General features: G+C 39.3%; 2 protein-coding genes across 2 annotated transcripts in view; one reads left to right on the forward strand and one right to left on the reverse strand.

Annotated features, from left to right (window-relative positions):
• Positions 1-487: 487 nt before the first annotated feature.
• On the forward strand, positions 488-14,743 carry hhat (hedgehog acyltransferase). Its single transcript, XM_070841285.1, has 12 exons — positions 488-569; positions 1,333-1,481; positions 1,570-1,634; positions 1,821-1,934; positions 2,029-2,223; positions 3,337-3,549; positions 3,935-4,112; positions 4,874-5,024; positions 6,612-6,647; positions 9,136-9,337; positions 9,865-10,009; positions 13,901-14,743. Exons 2-12 carry the CDS (start codon positions 1,361-1,363, stop codon positions 13,984-13,986), a joined length of 1,506 nt encoding a protein of 501 aa, XP_070697386.1. The 5' UTR covers positions 488-569; positions 1,333-1,360; the 3' UTR covers positions 13,987-14,743.
• Positions 14,744-20,378: 5,635 nt separating this feature from the next.
• Positions 20,379-24,770, reverse strand: part of kcnh1a (potassium voltage-gated channel, subfamily H (eag-related), member 1a) — a 36,520-nt gene continuing 32,128 nt past the window's right edge. The window contains exons 12-13 of the mRNA XM_070840789.1: positions 24,373-24,569; positions 20,379-21,248 (exon numbers count right to left, since the gene is read on the reverse strand). Coding sequence (XP_070696890.1) covers positions 20,379-21,248; positions 24,373-24,569 — 1,067 coding nt within the window. The remainder of the gene's footprint in view (positions 21,249-24,372; positions 24,570-24,770) is intronic.

The raw sequence follows: 24,770 nt of genomic DNA on the forward strand, positions 1-24,770 counted from the left end.
TCAATCAAGTTACACAATGATTACTAATCATTCTGATCCAATTATTAGTTAGCTGTAGTACTCTTAAGTCTTGTGTGTTATATTATGGGGTTATCATTATGGGTGCATGACTGTGTTAGCAATATTGTAATGTTTTAGCTGGTTGAGGTGGAGCTCTTTTTAACTAGTTTATACACTACTGGGTAGTTCAGTCAATCAATGCATATTTTAGAAGCTGATCACGTGTGTTTGAATTAAGATATTCAATGTAACTATAGCTTTAAAATAAATGTAGAAAGTATAACGAAGTAACATCAAATGAAAGTATACAGCACTTGGACTTAATTACTGTCCCACTGTGGCTAAAACGTACACTAAATGAAGGAGGTTGATGTGCCACTCCCGCACATTTGGGGGCGATCATGTTTTGAAATGCCAGTCATCGTGAGAATAAACAAGGAAAAAGAAGAAACTTTCATTACCTTTGAATGTTGGATGAAGTAGCGTTATGTCCCTGCTGTCCAAGCGTTATCAGACAGTGCAGTGTGCACTTTACAGCAACGCATTGGACACCAGTCCTGTATTATTGGGTAATTTACCGCTGCGATTTGTTCAAATGATTAGCTAGCTTCGCTAACGTTAGCTAACTGCGACTCGAACAGGATATCTTACGGAAGTTTTCAGGTAACCAAACAATGTGGGAATTAAAGAAATGGCCAAATCAGCGCGAAAACTTGTACCCCGTCGCCGATTTGGCGTCACTGGCCTCGCCAAAATCTCAAACTTGAATGTCAAGACGAGGTTACATAACGTTAGCTAGTTTGCTCGCTGCAGACTGTAGCTAACCCACTTTACTTTTGCCCGTTTGATCTACGTCATACATAGCAACCTCTGGGCGCAGTGTTACCTAGCAACGACGGCGATAGCTGGTTGCTAACGATTTGATATAAACTCACGAAGCTTCCTAGAGTCGGTACGATGAAAATACTACAAAATATTGAACTTAGAAAGGTTTCCTTTCCTATTTGCTGCTTCTGGAAACCTGCAGCGCACCATTTAACTGTTTGTTACATGTGAAAGTACGTTTTAAATCCATAATATTTGCGAAAGAAGAGTCAAATTGTTACAGAATCCCATAAAAATCAGTGTAACACTACCACAATTGGTGTTCATCTGTATTTTCATAATATCCAAAGATGATGGTGCTATAAAACATGGTCATACAAACATATTTTGCATTCTCTAACAGCCTGCTTTTTATTGCAAACAGACACATTCAGTTTCATATTTATGTAATACATTATTACAGCATTACTTTAGGTAGCTTAACTCCATTGACTCACTCTGTTTCAGGTGCACTTTAGCACAGAGATTTTGCCCCATGACATCCAAACCAAAGGCCCGGTTGGCACCCCTGCCATGGACAGAGATCCTTGCCTACTGGGTGCTGTCCTTTGGCTCTCATCTGTACTCTTTCTACCAGCTGCACAGGTTCTCCAAAGGTAAGACAGATATCACTATGTTGGTTAAATGCATTCAGAAGAAAAGGTAAAGAAAAAAAAAGATGTTGTTTCTTGATTTGCACCTCAGAGCATGAAGGCGGATTACAGAGGGAATTCCAGCTGGAGAAAGGCCTTCTTAATGGTTTTAAAAGGGTAAGTTCATTGTTGAAATAGCTGATTAAAAAGCCAGAGATGAGCTAATCTAATGGTGCATCTCGCTGAAAACACAATTTGTTTTAATTAGGGCACTTAAAACATTTTGAACATTCAAAGGGTCTTTTTTCGTCAGGCTTTAGGTGTGTGTTAAAGATCTATAATGTTATTGGTTGTTTTTGTCAGGACCCATCAGACTTTGAGTGGACTTTCTGGACTGAATGGGCTAAGAAGTCTTTACTGTGGACTCTGATTGGTCATGGCGTGTTATCTAGATTGGCCAGCACCTTTTACTCCGAGGTAGGAAGCAGCTGCTACAGTGCTGCAAAGTGGAATATTCCTATGAGGTGGGAGATCTTTCAATCAATACTTTTTCTCAATGTCTCTCCAACAGCTCAGGGTGCCAGCACTCGCGGTATATGGCCTGTTAGCAGCCTGCAGTGTGTTGGGGATAAATGGTGTGAGCGTCCTGCTGGTACATCTGGGCCTGTCCTTTTCAGTGGCCCAACTGCGAAAGCCCGTTCTGTCATGGGCCTGTAACCTGCTGCTGCTCTCCACACTTCACATCCAACCACTTCAAGACATCCAGGTGGGTTGAATCATCTGAATTATACCATGTTGCATTAAGACAGTAAAAGATATGTGTAAGTAAGATTTAAGAATAGTTTTTTCTATGTACATTTAAATCTTTTAAATATATGTTTAAATATTGTTTGCTAGGGAAGGACAGAGCCACAAAACTATGATTATTTAGGGTAAACTAGGGCCAGCATGTGGATGATATCAGATTTTATTAATTGTTTCACCCATTTGATTATCATTAAATGTCATATTTGCAAAGACCACTAGAGGGCACATGATACTAAGGGGACGCACAGCTATTTGGCCCCTCAGCTCCATCAGTCTATGCCCATAACGCAAGATGAGAGCTGAGTGAATTTATTAAAAGCACTGGTATTAGGCAGGTTATTTCACAGTATTTCCTGAGGATTAGAAAATAGGAAAAGCTCAGTGTCTTCCTGCAAGCATAAAAAAAAAACGGCTACCAGTGAGGGGCATGTTAACTGACAGTCCTCATATTCTCAGTCAAGCATTTACTGCAATGAAAATGAAAGAATAAGTGAGATTTTACTAAACGGCCTTTTATTTTATTTAACACACCATGATCAACACAATGAATTATAGATTTAAAAAAAAATTCAAATTCAGGGTAAATATGACTTTAGGAACTTAATTCTTTTCACTTCTACATTGATTGGTTATTATAGGCACTGGCTCTTAGTTTTTCTCTCAGTTCAGGGTCATCTGACGTCCTCTTTATCGCCCTTCTAAATTGGAATTGAGTGAGTGAAATAGACCTGACAGACCTGTGCGTGCTTCTAAAAATCTACCCATGGACACACCAGGACACACATGCAGTTGCATACAGATGAATCTTGTGCTTATGCGTGACTTCGAAAGCAGTGATGTTCCCAAATGCAGTTAAGCAGACCTCATTAAAAAGCATATATTCCTTATTATGTGCTGACAGGTTTATTTTTATAAGCAGTAGTCTAAATCTGCAAATCTGCTGTTCTTATTTTGATGCCGTGCCGTGATTTTGAAAAGCATTGTTTAAATTTAGTGTCAAATTTTCACTACTAATTTAAGGATTCCCCAGGATTGTGTTAAAAATAATTGGCCTTGCCTCTGCATTACCCAGAGAGGGTGGTATGAGACCGAGGAGGAGTACTATCTGCTACTCTTCAGTGTTGCTGTCTGTGGGCTACGCTTCATCAGCTTCAGCCTGGAGCATTGCTGGTGCCCTCTAGACCGCGGTGGAGTTGTGCAGCTCTGTTGGTTGTTTTCATACACCTTCTACCATCCTTTTTTCTACAATGGACCCATTATCACATACAAAGACTACGTTCAGCAGGTAAGAGAGCCAGCAAATGCGACTCCTGAATTAAACTGCGATTTCATCTTAAATTGCCTCTTGTTTTCTGTCTGGAGGAGCCCGAGGCTGATTGTTGCTCCTAAGTACAGGTGATCTCAAGTCATTTTTAAAAAAAAGCATAGTAGACACATCAGTGGTGGGCTACTTACAAGAGGCAAGTAACTTGAATTTTCCAGATACGTGGAGAAATAGCTGCCGTTAATTTGGTCTGATGCTGTCTGGCTCTCACTTCTGCTCCTTTTTGTTTATGCTTGTGTTCATTTGCCATCTTTGGAGTATTTCAATATAACCTGGTATTTGTTCTTTTGGGAGTGAAGATTCAACCAGCAGCCATTCCTAACATGCTCACTTTCTACTCTTGCAGATGCGGAGGCCTGCTGAGGAGGGTGACAGGGACAAATCTGCCTTTAGTCACTTGGTGCTCAGATCGGGGCGCATCATACTGTGGTGGTGCATTGCAGAGTACATGATCCATGTCATGTACATGCACTCCATCCAGTCTAATGAGACCTATTTAGAAATTCTTCCTCCTTGGGCCTTGGGTAAGTCTTTATGCTGTTACAAGTTTGAGTTTCAGCTTTAATGTTTCCGAGATGCAGGATTTAAAAACATGTCACCCCCACAGGATTTAGTTGGCTCTAAAACACCATTAGATATGCTGATTACCGACTCACTTTTTGGCCTCCAGTTGTTATATTCCATGGCTTGAGTTTGTTTTTATTTTCAAAAGTGACAGAATCGGTGTCTGTTAAGTATTATTTTATTTCCTTCTACATTTTTTTCCCCACAAATTCAAGGCATAATTAGACAGGCTATCTTCCCTGTAATAGCCCCTTTGTGTTTTTGCAGGATGCCTAATTACTGTCTATAGATACTCTGCATGCTCAGACTCATGTTGATAAGTTTTGTACACCGAAGCATTTCTGGGATTTTGAAGTTGTATCGCTAATCCATGCATTCAGTCAGCCATTTACTTCCTAACCGTTGTCCTATGTGCTAGTTGCTATAATTAGGTATGGAAATGTCTATTGACACAAACTGAATACTTGCTGAATACTAACTTGCATCTCTTTAATATTAACAGCAAATGATGTCTGCCAAGTTCTAACAACATCTATTGATCACTCCCCTGGCGCTCCTCCTGGCGTTTCTTCCCTTTTTTTTTTTCCTTGTTGGAAAAGAGCGGCATACGACACCCTTTATCCTAAAGAACACAAAATTCTCTTTGTAAAGTGTAGAACTTGTCTTAATCATTAAAATAAGAAATACTAGTTTGAACACCTCCTTGTCCCCTTTGTCACAGGCGGTCTGGCGTTGGCCCTCGTCCAGTTCTTCTATGTGAAATATCTGGTACTGTTTGGTCTTCCATCCATGCTGGCTACTTTAGATAAACTAGTTCCCCCAAAGCTTCCTCGCTGCGTCAGCATCATGTACAGTTTCACAGGGATGTGGAGGTAAGAGCAACACCGGTTAACACCACAGACATAAATACAGTATTGTTTTGATCTCGCAGCAGTCTTTAACACTTCAGTGACTGGAAAAGCCAGCACCCCTGGTACCCATGAGGATAAGGTACATTTAATGTCAAGTGCTTTAAGTGCTCACTGTGCTTCGGCAATAAGATTCAGACTGAGCATGGCGAATTTTATCATCATCTGTCATTACTGGCAATCAGAACAATAGGTCACCTCTGCACTGGGAGCATTATATCATTCTTCCAGACTCAAGCTAAAATGGTTTGTTTACACACACACACACACACACACACACACACTGACTTACCTCATGTTGAGTTATTGCTGTTACACCTACCTCCACACTGAGTGGACATTACAAAAGTAAATGTCATGATGACTGGTCCATTTATTTAGCGTAATTCACAGACTTTCCAAAGCAAAGGAAAAGACGATGCCCGGTTTATGCTGAAGGGGTCACAATTGCTCAAGTTAATGAAGACACACACTGCAGTGCTTGTTACACAGGAATAAAGCACTTCAATCAGCAAGGCTTCAAACATAAATAGGCTAAATGCAACAAAGTTTCCACTGCTTGGAAAAATATTTCAGGACATTCAGGTGAATGCAGCGGTTATCATGCTGTGTTATAGTTCCATTTGTGTTTGCCATTTTGTCTCCAGGATGCACACCACCTCTGGACAATGAGAAAAAGACCTCTGGCTGCTACATGCTCTGATATACACAAATTTGCCAGTTTATATGCTAAAACTAAATATAGTCTAATGCAATAGTATTGCAATAAATCCTGCCTTCATGAATGTTATAATGTTACATTTTTGTTTGCATTAGAGAGGCATTAGTGCTGTTGAACTGTATTGTGTTAAATTGTGTTAAATTGACAGGTGTTTCTATTATTTTGTCTATCCTATTTTTATCAATGGGGGTAGGCTGAATAATATACAAACACATTATAGTTCTACAGCATCATAATAATATATATGAAAATATACTGTAATAAAAACCATGTTGAAATCTGGCAGAAAAAGCACTGTAAATGATTACTGATTCGTGGTTACACTATAAAATTGCCAGGTATTACAGAGTATCACAGCATTTTCAAAATCACTTTGTTGTCTGAAAGTAATTACTATAGAGAAAACGTCCTCTTAATGTAGAGCACATAAAGTTGAGATGGAAGGCTGTGTGTTTGGTTTTGCAGTAAAAAAAAAAGCTCTGCCTCTAGATCGACCAATATGCTGACGCCGATGCACTCCAATCCGGCCTGGCTGTGCTGAGCTGGCCGATGTTGACAACATTGATGGAATGCATAAAGCTGTCCACCAACATCATTGACAAAACAGCTTCAGTTTATAGGCTGCAAATGAAAAAAAAAAAAGGAGAGAACAAAGAAAAGCTACTTCTAAGCCTCTCAATGACAAAGAAAGAGCACACAAACACACGTGCATCATACATACTGCACATACCTCACTTTACATGAAGCCCAGTGCTCAGGTGTTTCTCACTCAGTGCTATATTATTATGTAAATTTGTGACTCAAATATCCTTTTTTTTGTTCACCCTCAGGCACTTTGATGAGGGCCTGTATCGATGGCTCATCAGGTAAGAGACACTTCATGAGATGGACAGACATTCAGATGTTAATGCTTACAAAAAATGTGAAATGTCTAAATCAAATATCTATCTATCTATCTATCTATCTATCTATCTATCTATCTATCTATCTATCTATCTATCTATCTATCTATCTATCTATCGTTTTATTGCCTTATATTTGGATTAATATGTGTTTAATACTGTATCTGTAAATAATTGCACACTTGCTGCAAAGAGTTCATTGAACTTGTCAGTTCAGCCTTAAAAAAGGTGCCATTCTCCAGCTGCCTGCATCTTTCGTCATAATGGAAAAGGATGCCGCATTTGCATGCCGGCTTTCTCATGATTATGAGCTTGCATGTTGTTGGTGAATAGTTCTTCTGTTGTGCTGCTGTTCTCGCACCCTGGAGAAATGCCTCCTTGTTTAATATGTGCATATGTGATGGGAGCATTATGTGTTTGCTCACTTGTACTTTGGGCAACGCACAATATTAGTTTGTCGGGTTTTAATGATGCACACTCGGCTGAGTGCAGCCTATTGGGGGTTTATGGTCTGCTTGGTAGACGTGGGTTGCTACATTAAGGCAACACTACGGTTACACGGTTGTCAGGTAACACACTGTGATATTCTGTGAAATTAGCTAATTCGTTTTTGGGTTGACTGTCTTTTTTTCTTTTTGTGTATGATAGTATACATGTACATCTGCATTTCAGATGTTAAAGATGATTTTGAATTAAATATGCCATATCAGGCTGGTAAAGTGGCAGCAACTGATTTACTAAAGATCCCACAATTTAAATTGCAAATCCAAGTTTCCATTTTAATCCATGCCCATTGGAAAAAGAATCTGCTAATGGCATTACTTGCAATTATCCTGCTGCAGATGCAAAATGATACCCATGACACAATGCCCAGACGTTCCTTCGTGTGAAAGTGCTTTTAAAGAGGTTTTAATGCAGTTTTGAAATTCTGCTGAAATTGTCTGAAGAGCGCTAGATGAGTGTGTAGGTGTTAAATGATGAGCTCTACATGATTCACTGACACCTCGTCTCCCTGGGCAGCTAAGTGGCTCATTCTTTGCCATTAAATTGCGCTTTCCCTGCCTGTATGCCACCACATCTCAGGTTCTGTTTCCCACACAGTTATTGGTCAATGAAAGAGCTCTTACTGGCTGTTTGAATGAGTTATTACAGCTACATATGAGAAGGAGTGTTTGATCTCAAATCCTATGGAATAATAGTTGTAAATAAATAAGTGGGGGTGTGGGTTGTCAGTATTTAACTTCTGATTGCACTTTAAGTAAGAAAGGTCAAGCACACTATGTCTCTATAGCCAGCAGTAATAGGTGCCAAAGTCTCTAATTCCTACTGTGAAACTTTAAAGCCTGTATGTATGTATCTTGCGCCATCTGCTTGCTGTAGTCAGGTGTTACTTAACACGCTGATTATTCAGGTTGTGATGTATATATCAAAATTATCATATTTTGATTAACATCTGCTGAGAATCCGTCTTCATCTAAATAATTTAAAGACATGGATAGGTACTCAGTATGTTCAGGTATTCAGCTTGCTCTTGCTCCAGCACTCTGGTTCCTCTCCATCTGTTTCTGCACCTACTTTCATCCTCCAATATGGGCAAGCTGGCCACTCTATTTAAGGCTTAGAAAATGCTGGCTCATCTTTCAGGAACATTGATTTGCCACAGGGTGGCTGAGATAATTAGTTCCCAGCTACACTAGACAGAACGTGATGTTTGTTTCTACTGTAAGTGTGTTGGAGTGATGTAGCATGTTGAGACCCTCAGTACCTCTGGGACAGACCAGCTTTCTCACAATATCTGTGACCATTTTTCTTCACCACATGAACCACATTCGTTACTGATTGGTGGGATATTATTTACATCATGTGAGCGATCACATGATGTGACTGCTACTTCTTACCAGGTGTGGTTAAATCTCATTTAAACGTAGTGAAATTACAGGCATGAGTTTTGTGCCAGATATTTTCTGTTCTGTTTGAGAAATAACATCATGAAAAACATTGCAGTCTGCGTGTCCTCAATTTATTAACCAAGTTGTTGAGGAGATCAGTCCATACCCAACCAAAACATGAAGACGGAGCCAGCTCAAGTGGTGAAGAACAATCAATTTGATGGAGAAAGTAGGTTAAATGTGTGTCAAGAGTTTGTTTGGTATCATAAAAAAACACTTTGGTATCATTAACCCAGTTGCAGCATTATTAACAACTTGGAGGGATTGATATTCCCTGGAGTGCATCTATTTTTGCAGTGAGAGTTGTTTATTTGATTAAAAATCAATGAACATCATGGGATCATTTGACAGGCGGAGCAGGTCATTGGTGCTTTGTGGTACAGTTTTTAACCCCCTTTGTTTTACATCCCTTTACTATCTGTCTGTTGTTATCACCATTTATCTACTGTTTTCTTGGCGTTTCTTAGAAGATGCATTTTTCTTGTCTTGTACTCATGTTCCAGATACATCTATGTGCCATTAGGAGGTGCACGACATGGTCATCTTTACAAAATGTTATCCACTGGCCTTGCGTTTGGATTCGTTTGCCTCTGGCACGGTGGCCATGACTACTTACAATACTGGGCCCTGATGAATTGGGCCGGAGTTCTGGTGGAAAATGGACTGAAGTCTGTTTTTGCATCATCCTTCATTCACTCCATTATTGTAAGTTTGATATCCAAGCATTTACCTCAGACAGTGCAAAGGCATTATGTTATAAGAAATTAATATTGTATATAGATATAATTCCAATTCCAATATAATGGATGTTCAGTAAAGATGTGTGGACATCATGAAATCTCTTCCTGTAGCCAGAAATAAAGGGGTCATGTAATCTGACTTAATAAGCGATAATGCCTGGAGCTACTACAGTAAGTACAGACAGGAGACAAACTAGTTGGATTGTGTCACATCTAATTAATATGTACAGTTAACAGCCAACATCAGTGTGAGTAAAAGTCTGTTTGCAACACATTAACAATAGAGATGTTCAGGCTATTCTTGCTTCTTTGGGCCTGTAGCTTTGGGAGAGAGGTTCATGCTCTCTAAATAGCAATAAAATCTGATGGCATACTGTGTAATCCTCCTAGTTTATGGTCTCACAGTTCATTAGTGGAAGGTGCTTGGCTGTTCTTTGTTTCTCAGATTTGTGGTTCTCTTGCAATTTACTTATTCATTTACTGATTTCCCAGGAGCGGAATTTCTCTGAGGCAATGGAGAGGCGTTGCATTGCCCTTCTCTCTGCCTTCTCCACTGCCATGCTCATCCTCTCTAATCTTGTGTTCCTTGGGGGGATACATGTCGGCAGAATCTTCTGGAAGCGCGTCTTCATTCAAGGTAAATTGCCCTCCACAGCAGGATGTGTGCGTGCCTTTACTTTTGCAAGATTGTTTTACTGTTTGAAATTCATTTCCATTTTGGAATATCACTCATGCAGCCTGTTATTTGATTGTTGAGTTGCATTATTGGAAAATTTTGCATTGTCCTTCAGTGGTGACAGCAACTAAAATCTAAAGCAACAGTCAGAGAGAGGCCAGCTCACATAGGCAGAAAATAAAACCATAAATAAAATATAATAAAATGATTAAAAATGCCGCTGTTCAGTAAGTCTGTATATTCAGCAGTATTTTCAGTGGATTTGATGCTCTCCTTATACTGGGGCATTTTCTACATCTGCATGGGCAAACTCTCCCTAATGGAGAGGCATCTGCTTTGTGGTTGCGCTAGTCCCTGTTTTGCTCTGTGTCTTTATTTGGCTCATTTGGTACCTCAAGCAAGATGGCAGGCCCTCCGAAAGCCTTCCTATGCATGAAAAGCAGTCTCGTGGGGTGGGCACAGAGTCAGTGCCGGAAGCTCAGCTCAGTTCTGATACGTCATCATATAAGATATATGATTTATTAACAAGAACTTATAATTAATGCTGAAGTATAGTGCATTGTTCACTAATTTTTAAAGCAGCATTAATTGCCTTTTTTTGGTGAGCAGGGACAGTGAAACATTCTATAAAACGCAAAAGTGACATTAACTTATAAAGCTGGTAGTGTTGTGTGTTACTGTGGCATACATTTTCCTGTTCACAGATCAACATTAGCATTTATTTGAAGTTGTGTTTCTGGCCTCCCAATGAATGTAGTTCCAGTAGTCACTCTCCTTGTAGCTCTTTCTTTTTCTTTAAACTTTGTTTTTATTGTTTTTTTTTGACAAAAGCAGAACTGACAGATCACGATACGGTGAAATGCTTTACATCGAGTTAACAGAATATAAAAAGAAACTGGGTTACAGTATGAAGGTCTGTGGATCGTTTGTGTCCACAATTGTCCTTTTAGATCAGGAGGTCATTATGGTCCATGGCTTTAACTTGTGTGTGTGTACCTTGTAGCTCTTTCCATGCATCAACTCCCAAGGGAAATATCTGGATCTTTAGTTTAAATCTAATTACTCCAATGTGTTTCCCTAGCCAGGTGCTACCTTGGTCTGACTGCCGTTTGGTATCCGGCTGGTGGAGTACAGTCTGTATATCATAGCTTTTTATGCTGAAAACAGCTGCAGCTGCAAAAAAATGATGATGAGACCATGAGACTGAATCAGAACCATAAAGTTGCGAGCCGAAAGATGCTAAATCGCTCTGTAGAGCTGAGAAAGACTGGGTGATAATTCTCTGTGGGTTAGTTACTACGAGCAACCCCTTTTACATTACACAGGGTGTAAGATGTGTGCAGCCTTAAATTAGACTAGCATTACATTTCTGGAAACTCATATATGCTTTCTTTGTGTTAAGATAAATTGGTACCAATTTGAATGTTTGATTTGGTGTCGTCAGGGTTAAAGTTCAAGCAGCCAGGTGTAAAATCTGAACGATCAACATGAAAGGTACCGCTGTTATGAGTTTCAGATTCTCTGCAAATGAGTACAATTGCTCAAGTAGGTGAAACGGGATTCTGCCAGGGATCATTTTTATAGTCTTACACCCAGTATCTCTCTTTTTGTACAAATCCAGTTGTTTCAGATTAAATTGCTCAGTAAATCTGTGTTGTATTAAAAAGAAACCTTTCAACCTGTTGCTCACCTCATACTCTCTGTTTCACCCTTGTCTTTATCGGGTCTTCAGATTAAGACGTTTCTCTTCCAATTATGTCACAGTCTTTGGCCTCTTAAAGTCGAGCCTTAGCAGCCTGCCAAAATTCATATTCCTGTCACCAGCGAAGCTTTATTGTGACAGCAAAGAAACGTTGGAAGCCTGGCAGACTCGTAGCAAATTGTGTGTAACATACATCTTCCAGCACTCCTGACCCCTTTCACACCCACAAGTCTGTAGAATTCCTCTAAATAAATGAAGAGAAACCTAAAAATAAGAACAGTGTGTTTGAAAATACCATTTCTGCTGTGAATTATTCAGAGTAAGGACAAGAAACTAAACTCAGAATCTCAGTTTGCTTTTATGTAGATTCATTCGGACTATTGAAAAATGAATCCATGACATGGAAGTGCCTGAAGTTTACCTCAAAATTTTAAACTGAACAATTTTGATTATTTTGTTGCTTTCACTGAGTGCTTGTGTTTTTTTAACTTTAAACCGAATTATTATGGATCCACCAGAAATATTTGAAGCCATTCTTTGTGTCTGCACAATAAACCACAGAGGGAGAGTTGTGGTTTGCTCCATTAACAGAAGATCAATACTTTTAAATCAGCCTGTGTGGCATTTTTACTGGCGCAGGCAGTGGCGTAATTGCACTCTGACCTCTCTGGTATAAAAACCAAATTCCTAATCGCACTGTGCCTGTAGTCGTATATGTTAACTGAGGGTGTATGAAGTGCCTCCTTGAGTTGCACATGTGTTTGTCTGTTATCTTCACATGCCACCTGATAGCCCCCCATGTAAGATGACAAAGGGAGGTGTTACAATTGTGAAATACCAGTAGACACAGCGCTGATAATAGCTCGAATGAAAACACCTTTACCTTCCTATCTCATTTCAGTGGCTATGTTTTAAAGTTAAGACAGCAGCAGACAGACATTGGCATCTCTAGGGCAATGCCACTAGCATGGCTATAAAAAGCCTGCATTTGCTGACCCACACACGAGCGGTCCCTTGTTTCTATCACTCCAATGATAATGTATTCGGAGAAAAGGAAGAGTCAAACCTACAAGTTGTCAGCTTCAACTTTCCTTAGAAGCAAAGTCCGTCTGATCACTAATCAGCTTTATATTTACTTTTGAGTTGCCTCCCTGCGGGTGACCTCTTCACCTCATCTGAACTCGAAACGCTCTGTTAATCAAGTGGCAAAAGAAACAGTGGTGTAATTACGGCACTGTTTGATTAGAGCCATAGAAACATGCAACTGGAGCAAATAGGTTATTCATCCACTCCATCTCTTTGCCAGGGCTTCGAAATTAGTTTTCTTTCAAATGGCAACAGCTCTGGTACGTTTCAAAATTGGAAGTAGGTCTGACACATTTCTCAGTTGCGGCCAAAAGTTCCTCGCATTTGGCTATGCTTCCTTTATGTTCTGCTTTTCACTCTTGGTTAGTTTGAAGTCAGTAAAAGCAAAAGCTGGATGACTGGTTGTAGGATATAGTTCACACTGAGGGTGTTAATGAAATTTACATACCTGCAAAGACAAAACGCTGGGACCACTTGGCACCATGGCTAGGCTTGCTCATGGTGCACGCAGGGCTCCGAGCTAAAAGGCTTTGAATGATTCATTTAGATGTCAGAAATGCATAATATTCCAAAAAGTGCACATGAAAATGATTTAAATTCTGTCTAATGTGATTAAACTAACAGTAATTATTAGCTGGCATTCACATCATCAACATCATACAGGCTCTTTTTAAAGACAAATGCAAACAGTGCCATTATGCTAATTTCCTGCATAAGTGCTGTGTTGTGCAAACTTAGCCCATGTAACCGCTCTTTTCCACAGATGGTAAACTGACAGTACAGCTGTGCATAAAGCAGTCCATGTGTATGTGAATTAGATTTTGACATGAATAGAAAAGAATAGACCATTGAAAAGCATTGTGGGTGCAGGTGCAGGTTACTGAGATAATCTGGAGGCAAGCCAGTTGGGGAGGAGGTGCAGACAGCTGTCTTTACCTGCCTGCGCAACCCTCTAAGAAGCAGCTATAAATAGAAAAGGAGAATAAGCGTAACAAAATACAGTGCAGCAGAGAGAGTTGGTTAAACTATTATTCTTATCTCTGACATTGTTCTTTTAATTTCAGGCTGGTCTACCATGGCCCCACCTATGCTGGCTTTCCTCTACTGCTTTGCTCAGATCGGGCTTGAATGGACTTCTCACCCACCATGAGTCACCTTGACTTTGTATCAGAGTGAGAATTCCTGCTACCGGACAACCAGAACAGCCTGCTGAGTCCAGTGTCGCGTCCTCACCACCCAGAGTCTCTGTGGCGATCCTGGCTCGTAGCCACAGAACCTGTCCAAGCCTGGCTGAAGTGCTGCTGAGCAGCCAGTTTTCACTGTCTGTGAGCTCAGACTTAAAGGATCAGTGTTTCTCAGATCAGTGATTCTTTCTAAGGAGAGTTTCCTGTACTTGTACGAAATTAAAGTGCGCACAGGCTCTAATAGAATGAGCCTAAAGCTGTAAATTCAGGACAGTCTCTGATAGCGTACCCTATAAGCTTCACCGAATCACCCTAAATGTGTCTTGGTTATATGTCTCTGATAAGGTATTGCTCAGTGGTGCAGAAAGCTGGAGAAATGCTAATTTCATATTTACAGGCCTCCTTTAGCTCGCCACAAAAGCAGTTGTGCATTCAGAGGTAGACAATAGGCTCAGAGCTCTGAATAGAGCAGCAGGACCCTGATCAATGTCATTATTTCCTCCACAGGTGTAATTTGGGTGAAGTAGAATGACACTAATATAACTAGATGTAATGCTCAAAAGCTTTGGGGGGACTAGACTGCAGCTTTTAATTCAGCACAGTAACAATGGTAGGTGACATTTATCCACTGGAATGCTGAGGAAAGCTATTTTTTTAGCAAGAATGAAAAAAAAAGCCAGCTGTACTTTGTTATATATCACCTTGTGTCAAAATGTCAACGTTACAATGACTCAGGCCACGCTTGGATTAAAGCCTTTTATTTCAAGTTTCATGATTATGAATATCCATCCATGTTATAATGGATAACCATACTGTACGTGATGCAGTCAGTCATTTGTATTTACGTCCTGATTAAACACTGTGTAGGGTTCTGATACGTACAAGTTAGGACAATGTAGATGCATGACTGTTTTTGGGATTGTTGAAAGAGTTAACCCGTCAGGCTATCATAAATCAACTCATGAAACTCTTCCACAACTCGTCAACTTTTCAAAGTTGACGGCATATCTTTATACAGACAGTTTTGAACCAGTGTGTTGAAAGAATGAAGCTGGTGTAAAAGCAAATCCTGCGAAAAGACCAAAACCAACAATGCGTTTGTCACATTTCTCAATACCTTCCAACTTTCTTACCCTGTCTGTGGCATCTTTACATCTTTAAAAGTGGGTCAAAAACATATAGTAAAATTAAGTAATTTCCTAAAACAGCTGGGCACTGTAGTTTTTAGCAAATTACTCAAACAGGAGTAAATGGTGGATTTGTTGGACAATTATCTGGGTTAGAGCTGCAATAGACAGTCAATTAACCATCTGTCAATTGACAGAAAATTAATCAGGAACTAACCAGGAGCTAATCTATACATTTCTTTAAGCAGAAGTGCTGAACTTTTTCTGGTTCTGGTTATAATATTATTGTAGACTGAATATCTATAGGATCCACTCACCTTGGAAAAATTAGAACGAAATTTGCACAGACATTTTCTATACCAAACAATCAATTAATCAAGAAAATAATCGACAGATTAATCAATAACAGAAATAATCAGTTTGACCACTGAGCCGTAGCTCTGTTTCGCACTGAAAGTATAAACAGTTCTTGGTGATAAGTTACTCATCTTGACGGTGTTCGTCACCAGTTTTTTAGCTTATCTGTGCCTTTTTGTCTTTAGAGCTTAGAAAGTGTGATGTGGCAGAAACCATCTGACCCTCTTACTATTCACAGAACACAGTAAGAAAAGCAAACGAAGAATTTCTGAATTTTAAGTCAGAGGTGCCATCACTTAGACTCATTAACAGTAACCTGTCACGTTGCCACTAGTTTTTTCTGTCAGCATACTATCTTACCTTCACTTGTATCTACATCTCCTTACAGTTAAAGCTACTTTGTCAGTAAATAATAAAAGTCCTGTGTAATCTGGAGTCTGTCCTGTGAGCCTCGTGTGTTTCCATTAGTTGATTTCTGTTCACGGGATTATCATCATCTTTAAGTAGGATCAATGTGAGCGGGAGTCTGTGAGGAATCCTCTTAAATGAGCACAAAACTGTGAGGTTTATCTGACATAAGAAGATCAGCAGGAGAATACACCTGCTGAGTTACACTTTCTTGGTGAAGTGCTCTTAACGCTGGCAGGGGAGCTAAAAAACACAGAATGGATGCTACTCAGTGCCAAGTATTCCTAAAAGAGAAAAGACAGGGTACAGTTTGTATAAAATATTTATTATGAATAGTACAGTATGTCACAGTTCATAACAAAGAGCTCCCATTGTGCTTGAAATAATTACATTTCTCATCACATGACGTGAACATAAAGGCATGTGCATATTACATAAACCATACACCAAATTTCAAACTTTTCTCTTTCTTAAGAATCTAAACATTGCAATATATATTTGTGCATATATGTGTGTAGGATTTATAACTAGGCAGCTTTCTGGAGCTGACCACAAAAATAGTTCTGTGTTCAAATTGTTTCAAAGGAGCGACAGTAATTTGGATATTTAACACTTCTTTTCTCACTACAGGCCTGGAAAAGGAGTATGGGGCAATATTATGAAGGCACAGTGTTGCATGCTTCTCAGTAGCGATCAAAGGTAATGACTTTAATAATATTAGGGTAAATGTAATGAAGCGGTAGTGCTGTACTGTTAATGTCCTTGTAACTTGATAGCTTAAGTCTTTCATAGCTTTTGAAGAATGTTGCAGCACAGAACTACATATTGCTTTCAGGGATGTTGTCTCTAAATTTTAGAGTGCAGCTACGTCCCATTTTGGTAAAAACACTCCACCTCTTTAGATAGGAATGGGTGAAGGTGTCCTCCATTTGCCATATCTTTGTTGTTGAGCTGCGTTCAACAAATAAAATCTGATTTTCAGCTGAACTTAGAGTGTAAATATGACCAGTCACATAATAAGTATACATAGTAAGAATACCTCCAACAAAAAAGACCAAGCTTACAAGATTTATAGGTTATGGCCTTTAAAAATAAAATTATAAATATACTTTACAAATGTTACCAATTCTGTCATTCATCTGTGTCATTGGTGGCGTGAAGTGCCGTTTATTGTGGCTAAAATGAAAATAATCCATGATAGGAAACTTCAAAGAGAACAATTTACACTTTTCACAATGTAAAACCTATTAAATAAATATTTTCCATGTGGGTTCAGTATGGTTGAATCACATGCGTAATAACAGTCAGCACCCAATTATGTTGCTCTTAGTAAATCCAAACCATGGTGACAGTAATTAAAAGTAATCTCAACCAAGTCCTTTGAGGAACCTCGTATGAAACGCAAAAATGTATCACTTACAAGAACAGATTTTGACATTTATCACCGTGACGCTGTCACTGATTATTAATCTGAATAGGAAAGAAGTTTCAGCGCAGTTGTAGGTTAATGAAATGAAATATGTCAGACATCAGTTTTAAGTCACTGTGTGCACTGAACTCAGTCTAAGCTACGGAGAAGTGAAGTGACGGTGTATTAATCATGTAACAACCTTTTACCAAATAGCTCTGTAGATTTAAACATGTCAAAGAATCTGAAGGTCGATTCTGTTGCTTAGAGAAAGACGCCGTCTGCCATTATATAATTCTTCGATCCTAAGTTTCACCAGAGTGGCTACATTTCTCAGCGACACTGCCTCTCTCTGCCTCCTTTCAATTTCTGAACTTCTTACTCGTGTGTGAGCTGCAGCTATATGAATTCAGTGCGATAGAGAAATCATAGCAAGATGATTTAAGTGCTTTTGAAAACAGACCCATAAAGACCCACAAACACTGCCTTGCAACCAAATGAGATCCCACTTCTGTGATGGCATGCCTGTTTATTTTTAGTAAGCTGAATTTTTGATGGAAATGGAGCAACAGAATGTGTTAGAGAAAAACCTCAGTGTCTTTTTTTTTCCCTCTCAGCTGTGTCCATCTCAGCTTGTCTTGATAAGAGAGAAAGCATGCAGGGAACATAAATTATCCATATGAATAATAAATAATATAGAATAATGGTTATTTCTTGCCATGTAGGAGAATACTTTTACTGTGTATTAAAGATACATTCAAGCAGACCAGTCAAGCTCAAAGCACTGTGAAAACCCAAAACACTGTTGAGTTCTGGTCTACAGTTAAAAACAAATATTTGTTTTAGAAATATAAGTGTGACTATTAATATCAGCGATATAATACAGTATTACTACTGACTGCAATCAATTTATTATTATCATTATAAGCAATTTGAACAAACTTAGAAATCTAGAAAACTGCAAAAACAGTTTGATTGTTTCAAAAATGAGTTGTTTACTGAATATTATTAGATTTTCTGCAACCCTACCGACGATATTGTAGCACAAAATTCTACTGTAACAGCTAAATATGAATAATTATTGCTTGATACCAGAACTCATAACTTCGCTTTTCTTGATGTTTGATGCATTTTTTTTCTGTGGACATAATGATGAGTATGTTATAATATGAATGAATTAATGATTTCCACAAAAATGCTCTAAAACACATTTCTTCTGATGTCTGATCTGTTTTGTTTCCAAGAGAGTTTTTATAATTTGGGAACGGCTTAGCCATGGGGAAAGGAGGACATATTTAATTTCTGTGGAGTTAATTTATGGTCTGAAACAAGCCTAATCTAAATCTATTTTTAGATTGGTTTTTTAAAACATTAATTTTGTCATTGAGTTAGTTTGTAGCTCTACAATTGAAGTGTTAAAAAGTAAAACAAAGTTACAATATAAAGAGAAAGTCACTTACTGTCTACTTCCTGCTGGACATTTATTTGATCTAATTTGGATTACTCTGTCCAGGTCTGGTGTGTGTCAGTTCATTAGAAGGAAGATTTTATTTAACATTTATAAACTTAATTAACTAAAATAAAAATACAAGAAATTCTAAAATGTTTTTGTGTGTCATACATTTGTGCGATTGATGTTACACAGCTGCATGAAATTGTTTAAATCTTAGGAATGCTTGTTTTTCCATTTTTCTATTACCATCCAATGGCCATCTCTCAGTAAAGGTGCATTTAGAGAAGTGAAGTGAAGAGAAAACAAGCTGACATCGCCTCTATATATAATGGCCAGAGCCGAACAAAGCCATCAGAGTCCTGAAAGAGGTTGGCTGCAAAGCAAACACTTGGATCTTTGCCCATTATGAATTAATAAAAAACTTGTGTGTTGCATCGTTATGGGATATTATTTTTTCTCAAGTGAATGTGAAGACAGACACATTAAATCATGCATGCTAGCTCGTGTAACAAATGCAAAAATGTGGCTATTGAGGGCAAACATTGCTAAAACAGGTTCCAGTGACTTTATCTAGGTTTGTTTACATGAGCAGTCCTGCACTTTGAAGTTCTTATTTTACATGAATAAATATTATTTTAGAAATATTGTGCAACATGACATTCCTTACTATGTTATTGACATTTCTTAAAATAAGGGGCACAGCCACTCTCAGCTCCACCTGCACTACCTAATTATGCAAGTGCCTGGCTCTCATACAATATGTATGTAACTATGTGGTTGTGGTGTTCATATATGAGATTCACAAATACTGGCTATCAGGATAGATGGATAACTTGCTCACTGCAGCCACATTAGTTAGAATTGCATTCCATTTGTCATCAAGCCCATCTATATATGGTTTATTGAAATTAAAAGTTCTGCTGAAAGATGTCTTTGAAAATCAGATTGCTTGGCCAGAGTTATCTGTTGTATAATTCATAATGATCCCGGCAGTTGATATATTAAAAGACTTCATCAATTGCTTGAGGAAATTACTCTGAGAGTGTTTCAACGTCTGCAAAGATTGTCGTGGTGAAATAATGCAAACGACTTGCTGTGTGGCCTCAATTAATCAAATATGCACCATCTGCAATGTGAGGCACGTCTATTTTATGTGACATGCAAAGAATCTCATACAAATGATTTAATAACAAACCAGTGGGTCATGCTGTTTCTGCTGGAGCGTCCCGACAGAGATACAACTGTGTTCTTCTCAAAATCTGAAGCAGTATACAGACTTTGGACTAAAATCATACCGCTCTTACTATTTTTCCATTACAGTGGAATGGAAAATAAATCAAACTTATGTACAAACGTAGAGCTGTCAGTTTTTATGTAACCTCTGAGTGTTCAGTGTTATGACACCAAAATCTGGGCTACGACCTCGCCTTCCCCTCTTAACCAAGAGGTGCACTCGTATGATAAAGGCCGGTGTGACTTAAAGACCACACTGTTGCCTAATCTAAATGGTGCGCCCAGTGCAGCCTCAGCTATCCGAGTAATCTGGATTTTACTGGATTCCAGCTGAGTTCATCGTTAACTGTTGCCTGTTGAATCTATCATCCTTCATGAGAAGATGTCCTCTTTGTCCACTTCTGGTGAAGCAGGTCTAGAAATGTCAAAAAGAGGCTGCGGAGAGCCAGTACTCGAATTCCTTGCTTTGAGGAGCTGAAGTGCTTCTATGAGTTGCGCCTCGAGGCCGGAAATTCGAACATTCAGGTTCTTGAGGTCGTCCTTCAGCTCCAGTTTGAGCTCCTGCAGTGAGGCCTGAAGCGTTTGCTCTGGGATGGGGTAGAAGACGTGCCGGCTGTCCGGTGGCTGGACAGGACTTCGGTCCTGGGGCGTCGTGCGGAAGTCACCCACTTTGTCCAGCCGCAGGTCACTTTTGGTGATACCGCTGTCGCATGAGTCTGTCTTCTTTAGAGACATCTGTGATTCGTGCACCTTGGTCCGTTCAGGTAGAGTCTCCATGGATTCAGCTTTAGACACTTTGTTCCAGTTGTCGGCTTTGGCCATGGACTCCTTGAAGCGACCCCAGCCTTTGACTTTGAGCGGCTCAGCAGGCCGGCCTCCCACCAAAGAAATGGAAGATGGCACCTGCAGCTTCAACTTGTCTGAAGGAGTACAATTGGTGGGTGTTGAAGATGAAGGCGTGGAAGATGACGGTGTTGCTGGGCTTTCTGTTACGGTGACGATGCTGGTAGTTGTAATGGCTGTATTAGCTAACGGGACGTCCACGTACACTGGGCCTTTCTCAATATCACGCTCATTTAGGTCTGGTTTGTCGGGCACCAAGCGGGCTTCCTTCTGCTGTCGAAAGCGCTGGAAGAGTTTTCGTACCGGGTGATCCGGCGGCAAGTTCAGAGGGGCCTCATTTTTGCGTCTCTGGCGCTCTTCTTCCTCTCGTTTGACATCGCTGATCTTTCGAAAGACGATCTACAAGAGAATTTAAAGTTCTTATGACTAAAACACCACCATAATAACCATCACTTCGTCTTGAATGGTCAAAAATATCAGTATTTGACAGCACACGAGCAAATGATGTCGTAATGTCTCTTCTCAAAGTCAATTTAGTCTCTTTAGGTAAACAATCATAATATAAAAGCAAATCAAAATCATCTTCAGTTATATTAACAGTTTGTGTGAGGAAGGTTTTCAATGTTTCAAAGTGTGTCAGCTTTGTAAATGTCACTGTAAAAGATGCTATTACTACGACTCAGAGGGAATGCTTTTATGTTATGGACAGCTGTGTTTTAAGTGTTTGTGTTTCCAGTTTTCTTGTCTCTTAAAAACCAAATCCAAATTAGCCTATGTTGTAAAATAACGGTGGAAAAAAACAAAACAAAAAAAAACTAAATTCCCATATTTTTATGTTCTTGGATAGTTTTTGTTATATTTTGTTAGCATTCATCTCCCATGAGCCCTATGGAAACTGTAGTGGTTAAATGCTAATGAAATTATCGATAATCCCAACTCCAGGTTCACTAACCTGATTTTTCCTGAACTTTTTCACCATATCTCACTGCCTTCAAAACGGGCTTATAAATCAAACTGAGAAATCCTAAAAGTGCTGTGGATGAAATTAAAGCAGCTAGTAGGTGAACCTTGAATTGGGATTGTACATTATTGTTACTTCATGTTGTAGCCAGTGCTAAGAGTGTACTTGTCAGTACAATTTTTGATTTCCTTTTAAATTTTTGGGGAAATGCGCTTAATTTGCTTTTTTTTTTTTACCGAGAGTTGGGTGAGAAGATTTATAACATTCTCATGTCTGTATGAAAAATTTGAGGCTGGAGTCGGCCTAGCTCTTTCCTAAAGTACCGACCAGGACCTCTAAAGTTAACTAATCACCACGTTACAGCCCATGTCGTCTATTTCATCCATACAAAAACCAAAGAACCACAACCACAAATTGGCAACCTCAGGGAGACGACAAGAGACCAGGAAGTCACTGTTTCCTTCTGTTTGCGGTCTCTGTGCTAAGCTAAGCTAACAGGATGCTGGTCGTAGCTTCATATTTAGTGCACAGACATGTAAGTGGTATCAATCTTTTCATTATAAAGGGCCAATAGTTATTTTACATGAACACACAACATATACAATCTTAATATGGATCATTTAGATTTGTTTGTTGTTGAACTTGAAGAACCGTGACCAGGGTATATACTAAATACTGTCAATTTCAAATCTCATTTGGCATTTCTGCATACAAAAGCTCCATCTTGCCGATACATTGACCAATCTAATTTACTGTTCTTGCTCAACTTCTCAAATTCACAGCAAGAAAGTGAATAAGCGTATTTCCCCAAATGTGAAATTATTTCTCTAAGTAAAAGAGCAAGGACAGAAAAAAAACTTCAGCTTTTCTAAAGAACCCCTCTATGAGTAAATCCATTTTCTGGCTAGAGGAACGGAGATTTGGTTAAGCAAAGAGCTTACGGGGTTCATGAGAACAGTTTAGTATTTGAACAACCAACTGATGTGGTGTTCAGGACATAGAAGATGGAAGTTTTCTTTTAGCTCCAATTTCGGGCACTGTGTGTGTGTGTGTTTTGTTTTGTTCATTTTTGGTCATCTATTGTATTTTCATTCCTGGGTGTGATGTTCAAATGCGATAAGCACAAAATCATTTATCATTTTTGAAAACGGAAGACAACGTCCATTTTTCTTCTCTGTCTCACAGAAAAACTGTTCCCACAACGTAAAGCACTCGAATGTAGAACATAACGTGTGCTGGATTTCCCCAAGTCAAAAACACAACTTCACAAGTGCCATTTGAAAGCAGGATTTGGCTCTTTATTCAATCCATCTCTGAATGTCCCTGCAGTATACATTCAGAGCGTATGGGACCCTGGTGAATACTGAGTTTAATGCAGCAGATGAGATTGCCTCTTAATATGCAGGCAATTCAATCTCACTTGCTCTCACTTGGCTAGGTTAACCTTACTGTGCATGAGGAAATGATTGGTAGCCCCACTTGAGTTGTTGATCACAGCTGTTCATTTCTGAATGAAGAATCTAAGAGTGGCTTCAATATATGGTGCCGGTTTAATGGAACTGCATTTTTCTATGCAGTGTAGTTTGTGTTGTTTAGTTGTGTGGCATGTATAAGCTCTGGCAGTACAATGCTGTTAGGCTAATGAGGAAAAATATCCCCAGTTAGATACTTCTAATTAGTGTTAGAAATGAAGGAAATGGATATTTTCCAAAGGAACTGTGTGTTTAATGTCTCTAAATAGCAGCCACAGTTTTACTGTCACAAAGCTACAGGAAACCAAATATATTAATTACTGATTGGAGTTCTGACTGCAGATGGTCGTCAAAACTGTGTCTACAAAACAAGACATGGTCATTTTTGACAGTTTTAAATATTGCAGGGAGTGATGGAACAATAGGGAGCAGCCACTGTAAGATGAAGAGCTGCAGGAGACGACAACTTACAGTGCTCTGTAGTTGTGCTGAAAACAACCTGCACTGTGTGCAGTATGAAATCAGATCTCAGTTGCTCAGAGCACGATGGAAAAAGGCCTGACTGAAACAACGTGAGCATGGTTTGCTGATATGTAAACAGATGCTCAGGTTGCTCTCGTGCTGCCTTTGTGGCTGCTCAACGAGTGTTTGCTGTTAATCCAAACCTGCTGTTACCCCGGTAACCACCAGTGATGGCAAATTAAGCTCATACTATGCTGCATTTACACTCAGATGCAAGTTTATTAGGCACTCCTGACTAAAACTGATGCAGTCTAATAAAACGGTCCTGCAATGACTCCTATATTTATAAAGTTTATAGTGTTGATAGTGTATATAGTGGTGTAGTTTAAACTGTATGGTCATTCTGGAGGCTGCAGTTTGTAGTGCTGTTGATTATATTGGGCAATATTCAGATGAGTGTGGACAACTTATAAAATTGTCAATTGGCAGTGTCCAGTTGTCCAGAAGTGCTAAATCTACAGTTGCTGTTAAAAAATAAAAGAGAGAGCTGAATGAAAAGTACTATTTAACTCCAGACGCAGGGAATTGTAACTCGTTCTTTCTTGGTTTTATTTGCAGAATCACTCACCCTCTTTCGCAGATTGTAAGTGAGCAGCAGATTTCTTGAGAAGTGGTTGGAAAACGCCGTGTAGAACTCCAGCACCTTCTGCAGAGCGTCGCGTTTAATGACGTGGAGGTCACAGTAGGTCAGAGCTCGGACGTTGGCACAGGCTTGAGCGAGAGTCACCTCTTTCCAGAAAACGTCCCCAAACACATCTCCCTTACCTGCAGACAGACAAAACCGATCAAACCAGATGACACTTCAAGAAAGTGCTCAACATGCTGTCATTTGTGCAGCACAGTCAGAGTATCTAGAGCTCTTTTTTTTTTAGGTTTTTAAAAGGCTCAATGTGACCAAAAAACAACTATGGACCATGAAGTACTATGACTCAATTTGATCAACATCTAAATGAGCAGCTTCTCACA

The sequence above is a fragment of the Pempheris klunzingeri genome, chromosome 12 (genome assembly GCF_042242105.1).
Source record: "Pempheris klunzingeri isolate RE-2024b chromosome 12, fPemKlu1.hap1, whole genome shotgun sequence".
NCBI lineage: Eukaryota > Metazoa > Chordata > Actinopteri > Acropomatiformes > Pempheridae > Pempheris > Pempheris klunzingeri.

Coding starts and splice junctions, on each gene's coding strand:
- hhat (XM_070841285.1), top strand. CDS start 1,361: ATGACATCCAAACCAAAGGCCCGGTTGGCACCCCTGCCATGGACAGAG. Junction 1,482..1,569: donor GCTGCACAGGTTCTCCAAAG/GTAAGACAGATA, acceptor TTTGCACCTCAG/AGCATGAAGGCGGATTACAG. Junction 4,113..4,873: donor TCTTCCTCCTTGGGCCTTGG/GTAAGTCTTTAT, acceptor CCTTTGTCACAG/GCGGTCTGGCGTTGGCCCTC.